Source organism: Phyllopteryx taeniolatus, chromosome 10 (genome assembly GCF_024500385.1).
Source record: "Phyllopteryx taeniolatus isolate TA_2022b chromosome 10, UOR_Ptae_1.2, whole genome shotgun sequence".
NCBI classification, from domain to species: Eukaryota; Metazoa; Chordata; class Actinopteri; order Syngnathiformes; family Syngnathidae; genus Phyllopteryx; species Phyllopteryx taeniolatus.
This window is the reverse complement of record NC_084511.1, coordinates 11851350-11865385: the sequence shown is the minus strand read 5'-3', so window position 1 is coordinate 11865385 and position 14036 is coordinate 11851350. Positions and strand designations below refer to the sequence as shown.

The window sequence follows — 14036 nt, the reverse complement described above, 5'->3', positions numbered from 1 at the left end:
ATAAAGAATCAGTGATTGGCTATTTGTCTTTTTTAAATTAAATAATTCCATTTATGCAGAATGGTCTACATTGAATGCGAACTTTAATTTCAGTTGGTATCGCACAATAGTTCATTTTCCTAAGAATAAAAGGTACATTTTGCTTAAATGTAAAGCTTTTTGTGCCTATTGAAATTTCTTTGTGTTTCATTGTTACGGGGTGAAACCATATTTTCAGTAAATTCAGATCTGGCAATTTTCAGTGTTTTCTTTTCATACAGAACATGAATTAAAAATCAGTAAGGGTGAGAGTATTAACTAACCACATGTAAAAGTCAAGAATTTGGTCTCGGCAAACTGCCGTGGAGTCAATTCAGAGTGTTTTGGTAAGCACTCTTGTCCCTCCAGTTCAGGCAGGTGGAGTTTTTGGAGTGCTTGTACAGATGCGACGACTGACTGAAGCGTTTGCCACACTTGAGACAAGGATACGGCTTTTCTCCTGTGTGGACACGGATATGTTTCCTACAGTCTGCCAAGTTTGTGAATGTCTTGGAGCAGATTTTGCAGGCGTACTTCTTGTCCCCTTCCACCAGAAGCACGTTGACCTCTGCCGCCGCTTTCTTGCACTTGGACAACACGTCCTCGGAAGCTCTTGTCAGAGGTGCTCTATTGGGTCCCGACGGTCCAGATGCTCCTGTGTGTTCTGCTTCGGATACTGGAGCCGCTTTAGGAGCGATGCGACGGAAAGTGGTTCCGCTTGATCCCGCGTGTCCTTTCGTGGATCTCGAAGGCTCCAGGCCAAGGAATCCCGTTAGGGAATTGTGTGCAGGCTGGAGGATGAGGGTGTCGCTAAAAGCAGGAGCCTGAGTGGAGAGAACCTGTTGCAAAGGAAGAGAAGTTACCGGGAAAACGAGAGTTGAATCTGACGCTTGAATAGAAGTGTTTGAGTTTTGACGCAGTAGGCTTTCACCACTTGTAGCCGTATCACTGGCGGCAGCCGCTGCGGTTGCAGCTGCTGTGAGACTTGCGAGACTTTCTTCTTCCTCCGGAGCTCCTACCTCACTGTCATGACTGGGATTCAGGAAGCAGGAAAGAGCCAGTTCAGACAGGTTGTCCATCCCATCACCCTCGCATATATCGCCACACTCTTTTTCATGAAGATCTGAGCACTGCTGGGACTGTAAACAGCTGACATATTCATCTGGACTCCTTATGTTGTCACCATTTGATTCAGAGGAGTCCTGTGGGGGTGATGATTGGGAAAGATCAGGCGAGGAGGAAGTCATGTTTTCTTTTTTAATCTCCACTGTCTCCATCATAGGCTCTCCCTCATCTTTGACAAAAGCTTCTCCACCTGTGCTGCTGTCTGACTGGCTCGGCAGCTGGATCTCCTCTGACTCAGTCGTGGTTATGCCATATTTTTCCTCCACATCATCCAATTGGCCCTTCAAGATGTTTACAGTTGCCTTTAAGCGGTCCGGAGAGAGTCGCTGCTCTCCTGGCTCCTTGTTGGCTGTGCTTCTGGTCACAGTTGGAGAACTTTCCTCATCTCCAGACATTCTGCAGGTCCTCTTCCTGTCATTCAGTCTGTCCTCATGCGACTTTCTCTTGTGCTTGGAGGAATCTTCCCCTGACTGGCTCACCTCTACGCCCTGCTCGTCAAGTAGCTCCCCAGATGTGAGCTGGGTTTGAGAGGACGGATGCTCCTGCTGCTGCACTGACCTCCAGCCTTTCGGCGCTGTGGCTGGGAAGTTTTTTCTGGACAGGTGGATCTTGCAGGCCTTTACCACGGAGTTGAGGTGCAGGTGCGAGGCGGCCAACAAGACATCCATCACGTTGGAGGCCAAGAGCGACAAAGTGGATGTGTAGATCATGTCCAGCAGGGTGGAGAAGGCCTCTGGGGTCACCACCTCCGAGTCGAGCACCATCACACCGGGACCGCCGACTTTATCCATCCTTTGTCCATCAGCATCGTCGGCGCCGTCATTGGAACTGATGAGTGCCTTGAAGTGGGAGCTGCATGCTGCTAGGATGGCACGGTGTGCCTGGAATTTGTGACCTCCCACCTCCACCACACAGTCACACATTTGACCATGGAGCCGCTGGGTGTTCAGCTGCTGGAAAATGTGCTGGAAGTGACCCGGAAAGTCCATATTACAGTGTTCCCCCACTATATCTCAATTTTTTTTGGGATCTGGCTTTTAAAACGTTTTTTTTAATAGTATTTTTACAGTATACAGGCAAGTACGAATTTCGAGTTACGCGTCTTCAGTGTAGTACCACGTTGTGCTGTATCTTGCTGGGCAACACTGAGGTCTACTTAATAAGATGCTGTCTAATTAAGAGCAAGAAGAAGAGGCAGAGAAGGTCCCCAGAGACAATATAGATGCCTGTAAGTATTGCTGTACACTCTGTGCTCCTGCTCTTTGTGTTAAAGTAGCAGTTGTTTTAAGGTTTATAATTACTGTTAACATCTATGGCGTTTTGCATTATATGTTGGCATTAAGATAGCAAGCTTCAGTTAGATGAAATGAAATAATTTAGAGTTTAAATGTACAACGTTTAAATCTTGTATTTTCTCTACGTGTTGGTGCTGTGTGTGTTTGTGTTAAAGTAGCAGTTGTTTGAAGGTTTATAATTACTGCAACATCTATGCTAATTTCCTTTAGGCCGTCACCTGCGTTTCACATTGTTAGCAGTTAGATGAAATTATATGATTTCTCCGAAGATTTCGGGGTTTAAATGTCCACTGTTCTTAATGTTTAATTCGCTTGTTTTATGTGTCAGTTTTACAGCAACCCTGTAGTTACAAATAAAAAGCAAAGCGAGAGAGTGAGAACAGGCACGAAATATTTTAAAAAAGTATTCTAATATATTTGAATGTGTTTCAAGCCTGTGGGTGGGGTCAAACTGTTTAAAAGGTTTCTTTAAAGGATCTCTATATGCTGGATTTTCACGTCTTGCGGTTGGGTCTGGGAGGTATCCCCCGTGACAAACTGGGGGTCCACTGTTTGCTAACGTCTACGAGGATGCTACTGGCATAATCGCAGCAGGTAGAAAGGTATGAAATGTGCCGAAAATGGCTTCAGAGTAACTCCAGTCTGACCTCTCAGTCACGTCAGACGTGAACGCTCATTGTCTGCATCCGAGGCTCCAAGCAGATGCTCTGCGTGGAGGAGATGCGGGCCTTGAAACACGATCGCACGGAAGGATTCGATACGCCGTTCAACACGTAAATCCGCTATGCGTCGTTGTTTATTCTCGCTGCACAAAACCGGGTCCCGAAATATTCGGGAGATTTCATTGTTTGTTTGAGCGTGCGTGAGTGAAGCGTTCAACTGCTAATCCAACATAAATGGAATCCAACACATTCAGGCAACATCACCACCAAGTGGTCATCAGGAACCACTGCACTATCACAATTTTCTTTCCACACGGAATGTTATTGCAGACGCACACGAGTGGTGCGCGATACTGCAAGATTTGGTTTCAATCCGATACCACGTAAATGCCGGTCAGTATCGTCACATAGATAGAGATGCCGATACTTTTTACGAGTACGTACCTGTAAGAGTTTTTATGCCTTTTAGTCTAGATTTTGGCAAAGAATATGAGTAAGTATAAAGAGAAAAAAATAAAAGTTTTTTTTCACTTGTTGTAGTGTAAATATAGCAAAGCCCTTTCACTGTTAACACAAAAGTGTATTAATATTCAATTAAATCTGAGCTGCCTTATATTAGTAGGTACATTTTCTTAAATTTCACATTTCTATCAGATAAATGTACCAAGGTTTAATCATATACGTTTTTGTTGGCCAAAGTAAGAAATGGCCAGTAGTAATTTGAAAATTATTAACTAGTGCATAGGATGACTCAAATTCAAATGTTATTTTTATCAATATTATGTTGTCTGGCGAACTGAAAGCTCTATGTTTATGTGCTGCGATTCATCGATCTATCCCACTGCTATCGGCCAATATCACGACGACGTTGGTATCGATGTTTATAGTTGTATCGATCCGCCCACCAGGTTCGGAAGTTGGCGCGATGGCGGATACCCATGAAACCGTCCGTAAAAAACAGAAAATGTCCAAAGTTTGGGATCACTTCAGACTTAAAGAATATAACATAGTGCAATGTGACCACTGCCAAGCAGAACTGGCCTTCCACAGCAGCACGTCGACGATGATTTCCCATCTGAACCGAAAGCATCCAATTGTGGTCTCCAGCTCAACGGGCGTCGACGACGCGAGGTAAGGTCGACCTTGATGTGAGCTATTCGACTCGGAGCCCATCGCGAGTTGGAACGTTGGCTGTTTGAAGTGGCTGGAGCTTGCCGGGTTCCGGCATGACTAGGTATCATGCTAAAATGTGCAAGCTAATCCGTGTTCAAATGTACGGCTCATACCCTACCCCAGATTATTATAAACCTCCATCCAACTCCCTCATGGTGGGCCCCCTTCCCAAAATTCCCAGTCTTTTGTTGCCACTGTCACAGCTTCTTCTTCTATTTTTTTTGAACGTGTTGCAGGCGTCAAATTCAAAACGAGTGAATATTTGAAAAAAGGCAATAAAGTTGAGCACTTTCAACATTAAATATGTTGTCCTTGTTTGAAAAGGTTTTGCAAATCATTGTATTCAGTTGGTATTTACGTATCAATTTAATCGGAATGAGGGTTTGTATATAAAAATGTTTACTTTGAAGTCAGCATATGCCTAGTTTATGTCATTACATTTGTTATTGATGTTAATAAATTGTTTTCTGTTTTGTTTTTTTCCCCAGCACACCACTCGGTCGCCCATTTATGTCATGCTCTGTCAAAGAAGCTGCCTTACTAACGGAGAGCATTTTGAATATGCTGGTCGCTGATATGCGCCCACTGTCCATGGTTGATGACAAGGGATTTAGAAAGATGATTTCAACTTTCAACCCTAAGTACAGCATGCCATCATTAACTTATTTCACAAATATGATGGAAAAGAAGCACCAAGAAATGACAGAGAAATTAGAAAATGTCCTTCAGGACACAGAGTGTGTTGCTTTGACCACAGACTTCTGGACAAGTGTGGCCACGGAGGCCTATCTCGGGGTGACGTGTCACTTTTTGGGGGAAGATTGGGAGATGAAGTCCCTCTACCTAACAACGATGCGTCTCGAAGAGAGGCACGCAGCTGCCGATATTGCGGACTGGCTGGAGGAGACTGTCGCCAAATTTCATATTCCATTCACAAAGGTCAAGGCAGTTGTCCATGACAATGGGGCCAACGTAGTGGCGGCGGCAGGAATTTTGGAGGACAGGGATGGCTGGGCATCTCTGAGATGCTCAGGGCACACTCTGAATCTAGTTGTACAGAGCACGCTTAAAAACAAAGACACCATTGCTAATTGTGTGGATTCTGCAAGATGCCTGGTTGAACATTTTAACAAGAGTGAACTGGCCTGTAACAAACTGAAAGAAAAGCAGCAAGAAATGGGAATGGCGCCACTCATGTTGATTCAGGATGTAAGTACTCAGTGGAACAGCACATATCACATGCTGTCCAGGCTCCTCGGACAAAGATGGCCCGTGACCGCGGCTCTTTCCGATCCTGAAGTCAATACAATAGCCAAACAGCACTACCTGGATCTAAATCCAGAGCAGTGGAGCCTCGGTGAGGAGCTGACTCAGGTCCTTGGCCCATTTGAAGGAGTGACAGAGTTTCTGAGTGGGGAACAATATGTTACTCTCTCTGCTCTTCCACAGCTGGTGCACAACCTCAAGAAATCAACACTGAGTGCGGCATTTAAAACTGCCTCAGTAAGGGCATTCCAGGCTCAAGTGGCAGAACAGATCACAGAGAGATGGCAAAAACTGTTTTTATTTCAACCGGAAGGTCCTAACACTGTCCTCCTGGCTGCCGCGTTGGACCCGAGGTTCAGAAAACTGAAGTTCTTGCCTGCTGAAGATGTGTTTAAGGTCCAATGTACAATCCAATCCATGGCACTGGCTGTCAAAAAGAAAGCAAGAGAGTCAAATGAAAGCGGAAATCAAGTCACCGCCAAATCAAAAGACTGTTTAGGTACCAAATATGGATCATTGCTCAAAAGTATGCTGGGCTCATCATCAGACTCCAGCAGCAGCAGCGATGAGGAAAATGAGGATGAGAATGAGCAGCTAAATCAAGCAGTGCAGAGGGAGGTCTTGCAGTATTTTGGAGAACCACCTCTCTCCAAGAAGGAGAATCCACTACCATGGTGGAAAACAAATGCCATTCGATATCCGACCTTGGCAAAGCTGGCCAAGTCGTTTTTGGGTATCCCGGCGACATCGACACCCTCAGAGCGTTTGTTTTCTACTGCTGGAAACATTGCCTCTAAGCGGAGGGCAAGCCTTAGTTCTGAGCATGTCGATATGTTGACTTTTCTTCATTGTAATCATAAGATCTTGTAATGTCTTGCAGTTCTATGCAAATGCATCAAGACAAAACACACACAGGCTCACCCTACCTACCTCATGGTGCCTTTCAGAAGTTTAGCAAGTGATTACAACTACTAAGCCTAAATGGCCTGGAACTTTATTTTTTTCATATGTTGACCCAAACTGTGTATTGAATAAGTTTTTAAACACAAAGTGAACTTGCCTTCCTTTGATTTTTCTCTATGGCACTCAGTGAACAATGTTTCGGTGTCCCAGTTATAGAATTAGATTTTTCACTTGTTGAATGAAGGCGGCACGGTGGAACGACTGGTTAGAGCGTCTGCCTCACAGTTCTGAGGGCTGGGGTTCAAATCCCGGCCCCGCCTGTGTGGAGTTTGCATGTTCTCCCCGTGCCTGCGTGGGTTTTCTCTGGGCACTCCGGTTTCCGCCCACACCCCGAAAACATGCGTGGTAGGTTAATTGAAGACTCTAAATTTCCCGTAGGTGTGAATGTGAGTGCCAATAGTTGTTGTTAGCGGCTGTTCCCTGCCGCCTGCCCAATGATAGCTGGGATAGGCTCCAGCATTCCCGCGACACTTGTGAGGATAAGCGGCTCAGAAAATGGATGGATGGACTTGTTGAATGAACTTTTTTACAACTTTCTAATTCATTGAAATGCACTTGTAGATGCCACTCATGCTTTAAAAATTATACAAATTTCAAATACCTTTTCAAACAATAATGCCCAATTTTTACTGCACTGCTTGATATTGAGAGGAGCTATTCATATTTTTTTCTCCAGATAAGCAAAATTCCACCGATTAGCTGTAGTAAGACTTGCCAGCTGATTACGACTGGACTCATCTACACCTATGTTGTAATTTGTTTGTGCAGTCACAATTGAGACAGTGCAGTAAGAGGTGTGTGCAGCTCCCAATAGGTCAGTACTATCAATATCTGCGAACAGAAAGCTAGCATAGTAAGAATTAAGAGGATCTGTGCAATATCCTTTGTAAAGCATAATAGTGTTAAATAAACACTGCAGTCACACCGGTTTCTTTTATATTTCATTGTATGTCAATATTTGAAGTTTTAAAAAGCAAACATCTGTTAATTACAGTATTTTTCTTTTTAAGAAAATGGGGATCAATAGTTCAAAAACTTTACGTGATCAGTTTTGGATTCTGCACCCAAAAATTTGTTAAAATAGTTGTCAGACCCAACTCAACAAGAATTGTGTTGTGCCTAACTTTTGATGAGGTTCTTGTATTTGAACCCATGTGCAAAACAGGTGTTGTGGACTAATGAACTGAATTCTTTACAAATTTTTGTTTGTAAATAAAATTTACAAAATATTTGCAACATAGTGAAATAGTGTTTAGCACATCTGGCTCACAGTTTTGAGGTTTGGGGTTCAAAATCTTGGCTCTGATTGTGGAGTTTGTACAGGTGCATCTCAAATTAAAATAGTATTAAGAGAGTTCACTGTATTACGGCATTGCGATAAAAGTGAACCTCATAAATTATACTGATTCATTTAAAACAAGAAAATACTTTTCAGAACTTCAACACCAACTTCATTTCCTTTTTTCAGCAATTTCTTGGAGATGGTAAAATATTGGTTTTCTTAGCTGTAAGCTAAAATCAACATCCATCCATTTTCCGTACCGCTTATCCTCACTAGGGTCGCAGGCGTGCTGGAGCCTATCCCTGCAGACTCTGGGCGAGAGGCAGGGTACACCCTGAACTGGTCGCCTATTGGCAATTTAGAGTCATCAATTAACCTACCTTTTGTAATTTGGGAGGAAATCGGAGTACCTGCAGAAAACCCACGCAGGCACAGGGAGAACACGCAAACTCCACACAGACAAGCCCAGATTTGAACCTGGGTCCACAGAACTGTGAGGCAGATGTGCTAACCACTGTCCCGCCCACTAAAACCACCAAAATAAATAAAAAAAAAAAAAGTTTCCTGTGTGTCGTGAATCTATTTTTTAGTTTTTGAATCGAACTACAGAAATACATGGTTTTCTAATTCAAATTTATTTAGATGCATCTTTTTCTACAATTGCTTGCATGGGCTTCCTCCCACGTTCCAAAAACTGCTCTGGTTATTCATATGTGCCCTGCGATTGACTAGCGACCAGTCCAGTGGAACTTCACCTCTTGCCCAAAGCCAAGAGGGATAGACTTCTGCTCACCTGCAACCCCACTGAGGACAACACTAAAGATGGATGGACATTTTTATAGTTTCAAGTTATTAATTTCAAGCAACTGCTCGAAATCTCATTTACATGAGTTTATCCTTTTCAGGGTCACGGGAACCTGGACCCAATCCAGGCTGGTTTAGGGCAAAAAGGAAGATGACACCCTGGATTGGAAATCAGGCATTTACAGAGCACACAAAATAGATATCCATTAACACAGCCACTCCGTACGAACTGAATCCATGCTGTCTGCTGGTTAGCTGAATTAAAAAAAAAAAAATGAAAACCGAAATACATCTTCCGAACAACACTAAACACGTACTGCACGTCACCAGACAAGTTAAAACATCACATTCACGCCAACATAGTCTTCCATTTAATGGCAACATAATGGAAATTCATACTTTAACGTGTTGCTAAACGAGCACAAGGTTTTATCATCAAAATCAAGCAACTAATGAACACAATGAAAATAAATGTCCTGCAAATAGTGAAGATGAACATCCTCCACATATGTCCCACACAGCTTCTGCTATCGGAAATCCTCGGGATGGAGGGAAGACGCCCTTCTTATATACTGTCCAGCTGCTTTAATACATAAGGAGCTGTGAACATACAAGTAGTAACGTTTTTGATTAGTCAGCAGACCTTTAAATCATGGGACAGTATTTAACACTCCGTTCCAATGTCATCTGTGTGAACTCACTGGCTCTCAGGAGAGCGACGTAAATAAGAAAGTTTCGTAAAGAGGAGACGACGTCTTGTCGCATTTTCTTCTTCATTTCCTCTGGGTCCATTTTAGGCCCGAGTCCTTCCAGTTTGAACATGACAGCTGGGGTTTGACGGAATTTTTGTTCTCCGGTTTGCTTTCAACGCGAGCTTGCTCCGTTTTTTAGCGTGGAAAGAAACACAACGACCCGGAAATAAGCACCGGAAGTAGTCCATATCAAATATGGCGTCCGCAGAGGGACAAAATACACGAAGGCAGCAGAGCGCGTGCTTGAAGTAAATATCGTAACACTATAATTTTAGCCTATCAATGGGTACATTAGGATACAGCCGCTGGAATGCAACTAGGTGTAACAATATGTAATTGTTAAAATACAACTATCAACAGAACTTGAGTGGAAATACGTGTGGCAACCTCTAATTGTTACACAACTATCAACAGAATTGATCAACGTCGCCATACAATCGAGCATTACATTTTTAAAGTACCTTTAAATGTTTCATCTCACCACAATGTTTTTACAATTATTATTATTAGTATTATTATTGAAATGGTCATAGCAAGGGGACCGCACTTGGAGGTTCCCAAGCTCAGATGTAAAAGTCAGGCCCGGGGGCCAAATTTGGCCCAAGATGTAATTATATTTGGCCCGCAAGACCATATCAAATGTGCATTAGAGCTGGCCCGGCAGTATATAGCACATGGGCCACTAGTATTCCAAATCCCAGAATGCTTTGCTCGTGTTTTGGCCCATCAGTCTAGACCAGCGAGCGCCCCTTCCCTTTCTGTTGCAGTTGTTAGCAACTATGCTACCCGTCTCCTCGAGCAAATTTACACTTCCCTTTCCCAAAAATGGCCAAACGAAAGATGGAAAACGGTTTTCCAAGACAGGTGGGAGGCAGATTGTCTGTTCACTAAAGTAAAAGACAGACTTGTTTGACGGCTGTAACAAAGAATATAATCATTGAATTAATGTTTTTTTAAATGCCATTTATTAACTCCTAGGCAGGGACTGTTAATAGTTTGAAGTTTGGATTTTTATTGAAGGACAGTCTTATTTTTTGGGGTTGTTTTGTTGTTGGCCTTTGAAAAAAGATTTACATCAAAACGAAAGGTAGTTGGAGATAGATAAATAGAAGATGGAGAGACAGAATAATTAATGTTATCTATTCAAATACAAAACAACAAATAAATACCACTAATGTTTTTTTTTTTCCGCAAATTTGCTTTTTCGTGTTTATAATATTAAAGTTTGTTTATTCCAGATTCAGTGTTTAAGCAAAATTTAAGTTTGTTGTCATATGATAAACTTGAACGCTACATGTCTGCATAGAAGGGAAACATGCACATCGCAGTGATTTTTCATGAAATATTGAGTGTGGCCTGCGACGTTGTCCCAATTTGAAATTTTGGCCTACCGTGAATTTGAGTTTGACACGCCTGCTCCAGAGGACAACAAACGACAAAACCAGATACAATTTGCTGCTTTGGGTTTAACAAAGTAAAGCAAATTTATTTATATAGAGTATTTCATACACAAAGTAACTCAATGTGCTTTACATAATTAAAAGCATTTAAAAACAAAGAAAAAAAACAGCTTATAAACATTTAAAACAAAGAGAGAGAGAGAAAAAATAATAACATAAAAATAAAATTAAAATATAAGTGAATGCAGCGCAGGAACACTTGGGTGATGGTACAGTCGTTGCAATGGGCAATTAGATTAAGCCCCCCCCCCCACACACAAAACAATTATAATACATTGTATGTAATCATATATCTCGTATAAACTATTAGATTATTTTGAGGGATGTACATAGAATAATCTGTACTGGACACCCATTCACACGGTAAAAGAAAATTGTAAAACAATAAAATGATAAATAAATACATGTTTCATTCCTCTGTATTGTGTGACGTACTCGGATGATGGTGGTGATGTAGTCCCTGTCTGACCTTCCGAGGGGAGGGGAGGGGCGGGGGTCCAGTGGGCACACGACTCCCGACGACAGAGGAGTGAGTGGGGAAAGGGAGGGAAGAGGGGACACGGGGGCGGGGGGTGTATGAGGGAGCGGGTGGGTGGGTCTATTTCTGAGCTCAGGGCCGAGGATTAAACAGAGAAACAGTCCCGGCACCATGACAGCATCCAGCACATAGATAGCACCCCTCCACCTCCACCACCCAATCATCATCCTCATCCGGTCGGAGGGGCACGCGGCGGATTTTTCGGGGGAGATAGTCGCTGTCTGTCTTCACATTCTCCGCGTCACCCTGCACAGACTCTCGTTCCGCGTTCGTCCTCTTGAAAAGCACGAGGTGAGTGAACAATATCCACGCACTCGAGGCGCCTCGCTCGCCTTCACTCGCACCTTGCGTCCATTCCAGCCTTCTGCCTTTTGAGATTTCTCGGCCAAATGAATAATTCAGTGGACGGTGGTCCACGCAGCCCACGGACAACACCCGCGTTCCCTCGCGAGCGAGGCGATGGATGTTTAAATCCGATTAAGATAATATATGAAACCGACAAAAAGCTGACCTTTTTTCCTTTGTTTAGCATACAGATTCGACTGGCTGCCGAATCACAATTTGACCATAGGGAAAGGGTGGATGCTTTCTTGAGGCATTTAGAGCAGTGGGTGACCACATAGTCACAGATAGACATTTTCAGTAAATATATCAACATGCTGTTTGCTGTGATATTGAGGACCCATGCTGAATGTACAGTGAAAGCTCAATCGACTACTGTGATTCATCATGATCCCAGGAGTGCAGCTTGTAAAACTCATATTATGAATGGGCGTAGGCGACTGGCAGTGCCTTGGGACAGTCATCTTTTTATTTATTTTTTTTCCTTTCCCTGTATTAATGTCCTACGGCCAGAAGCAGCAAGCCTCCTTCTTCTTCTGCGCCAGGCCGTGCCATACATGACTAGACCAGAACAATGCCTTTTGGTGTTCCGGGGCTTTGATCTAATACACGAGATAGTTTTAACACCATTTCAGGTCACACGTTCATTGACAAATTGCTGCTTTGGAGACATTGAGCGGTTCGAACCTCTAGCATCGTTCCACTGATTTGCTTCTGTGTAAGGTTGCAAAGAGATGGAAAAGTTCCACAATTTCCAGGAAGTTTCAGATAAATTTAAGATGGGGAATTTGGGAAAGATTCCGAACTGAAAACTTTCCATGGTTCCAATTAACTGGAACTTGATGGTAATTTAATGGAAAGGTATCACATTCAAGCATAAAGATCAACATTTTGACTTAAGCAGGTATCCATGCAAAATAGATTCTTTTGGTGGCCCAAGGCAAACTCAGTCATGAGGCCCTCCACATCCACGTATTGCAAAGATTTTGAATATTGTTTATCATCAACTAAATGGTGTGAATTTGAGAAAATTATCCTATTTCCTGAGTATGATAAAGTCCTTAAAGTCCTTCTTGAGGATTATTATCTAACAGGTGAACCATCTCAACGCTTGCACTGTAATTGAGAATATGAATCAACATTTACCATGGTTTAACATTTCGACCACTGTAAGCGTCACTCATATCACTCTCCTTCATCTCTACTGCATCCTCCTCAGCTGACACTGACAGCAGTGTCGCAACTGGCAAGAGCATCTGCCTTTGGCTGATGTCGGTTATGCACATCCGGACTCACCATGAAAAAGGTTGAAACCTTTTCGTCTTCTATAGCGCCACTGAGATAGCGCTGCTTAATTTTCTCAAAACGCGCCAACTAGTTTGTTTTCTTGAATCAAGTCTGCACATGCACAGTAAGAAGATGGAGTAGTCCATTGCATGAGAAGAACTCAAAACGATTATGATGGATTAAGCACTTTGTGTTTTAAAGTGTGTGAAATGAAACTAAAACAATAGCAGCTGGTATTGAGAAAGCATGAATCAATTCTTATGAGGTGCTTGGGGGCCCCTTGAAATCTTGGTGCCCCCGGCAATTGCCTGTGCGAGCCTAACAATAAGTGTGCCCCTCCTCACATTGCCACATTACAGTACCTTACTTACTAGTTTTTACCCCACTTCACTCAAGCGGTCTCATATCTGAAGCTCGCTTGTAACTCAAATTTTGGCTAGAAACACAAAGCAAAAAAATCGACCAAGTGACAACTTGTAACTAAAAAAAACTCAAATTGTGCATAAGTCAATAAAACATGCATGAAATCTGTTTTAGTTAGGATTATGCTATAATATATACATTTCCCCAACTATACTTAAGTTACCTTCAATGTAGAAAATTCCTGGTTTATTCAAGTTTATTCCCATAAAACATTTCCAACTTTGAAAAATTCCAGGATTGTGCATCCCTACCTACTCCTCTGGTGTGAAAAAAGGTAAATGTGTTTGGCTTACGTGCATGCTCTAGCACTGCTTCAGGCCCCGTGGAGTGACTCAGGAATGTTTATGTTGTCCCATGTGATTGGACGTGCATGCTCTGAGCTCACGCTGCCAGAGAAGATAGATACACAACGTCCAGAACTTGCACATCAGGAAAGTCTTGATGCCTGGCTGCATTAGTCTCCGACTGCCCCGCTGACTGCTCCAGCGTCCCGCTTACTGCAGCCAGCCTGGCCCGCCATGATCTTCCTCTCCTCTGCATGTCTCCAGGGCAGTTGCTGGGTTAGTCTTCGACGCCAACTGATGCTTTGCTCAACCAATAACTGAGTTGTCTTATTGTTGTCACTGTAGGATGCTGACTCGTCAAT

General features: G+C 43.0%; 4 protein-coding genes across 6 annotated transcripts in view; 2 read left to right on the top strand and 2 right to left on the bottom strand.

Moving 5' to 3' along the window:
- Positions 1-66: 66 nt before the first annotated feature.
- Positions 67-3578, bottom strand: LOC133484413 (zinc finger and BTB domain-containing protein 5-like). Its single transcript, XM_061786910.1, has one exon. The coding sequence runs from the start codon at positions 2130-2132 to the stop codon at positions 348-350; it is 1785 nt and encodes a 594-aa protein (XP_061642894.1). The 5' UTR covers positions 2133-3578; the 3' UTR covers positions 67-347.
- Positions 3579-3761: 183 nt separating this feature from the next.
- LOC133484410 (E3 SUMO-protein ligase ZBED1-like) lies at positions 3762-7426 on the top strand. The gene is made up of 2 exons (XM_061786904.1): positions 3762-4231; positions 4762-7426. Exons 1-2 carry the CDS (start codon positions 3882-3884, stop codon positions 6407-6409), a joined length of 1998 nt encoding a protein of 665 aa, XP_061642888.1. The 5' UTR covers positions 3762-3881; the 3' UTR covers positions 6410-7426.
- A 1510-nt stretch (positions 7427-8936) lies between these two features.
- Positions 8937-9523, bottom strand: tomm5 (translocase of outer mitochondrial membrane 5 homolog (yeast)). Its single transcript, XM_061786914.1, has 2 exons — positions 9290-9523; positions 8937-9188 (listed from the first exon to the last, which is right to left on the bottom strand). Exons 1-2 carry the CDS (start codon positions 9408-9410, stop codon positions 9154-9156), a joined length of 156 nt encoding a protein of 51 aa, XP_061642898.1. The 5' UTR covers positions 9411-9523; the 3' UTR covers positions 8937-9153.
- Positions 9524-11394: 1871 nt separating this feature from the next.
- Positions 11395-14036, top strand: part of frmpd1b (FERM and PDZ domain containing 1b) — a 45166-nt gene continuing 42524 nt past the window's right edge. For 2 of the 3 annotated variants that reach the window (XM_061786845.1, XM_061786842.1), the window contains exon 1: positions 11395-11629. The gene's annotated coding sequence lies outside the window, so the exon portion shown is untranslated. Of the gene's footprint in view, positions 11630-13625; positions 13951-14036 lie in introns of all 3 variants that reach the window. The other variant, XM_061786843.1, reaches the window with a different exon arrangement.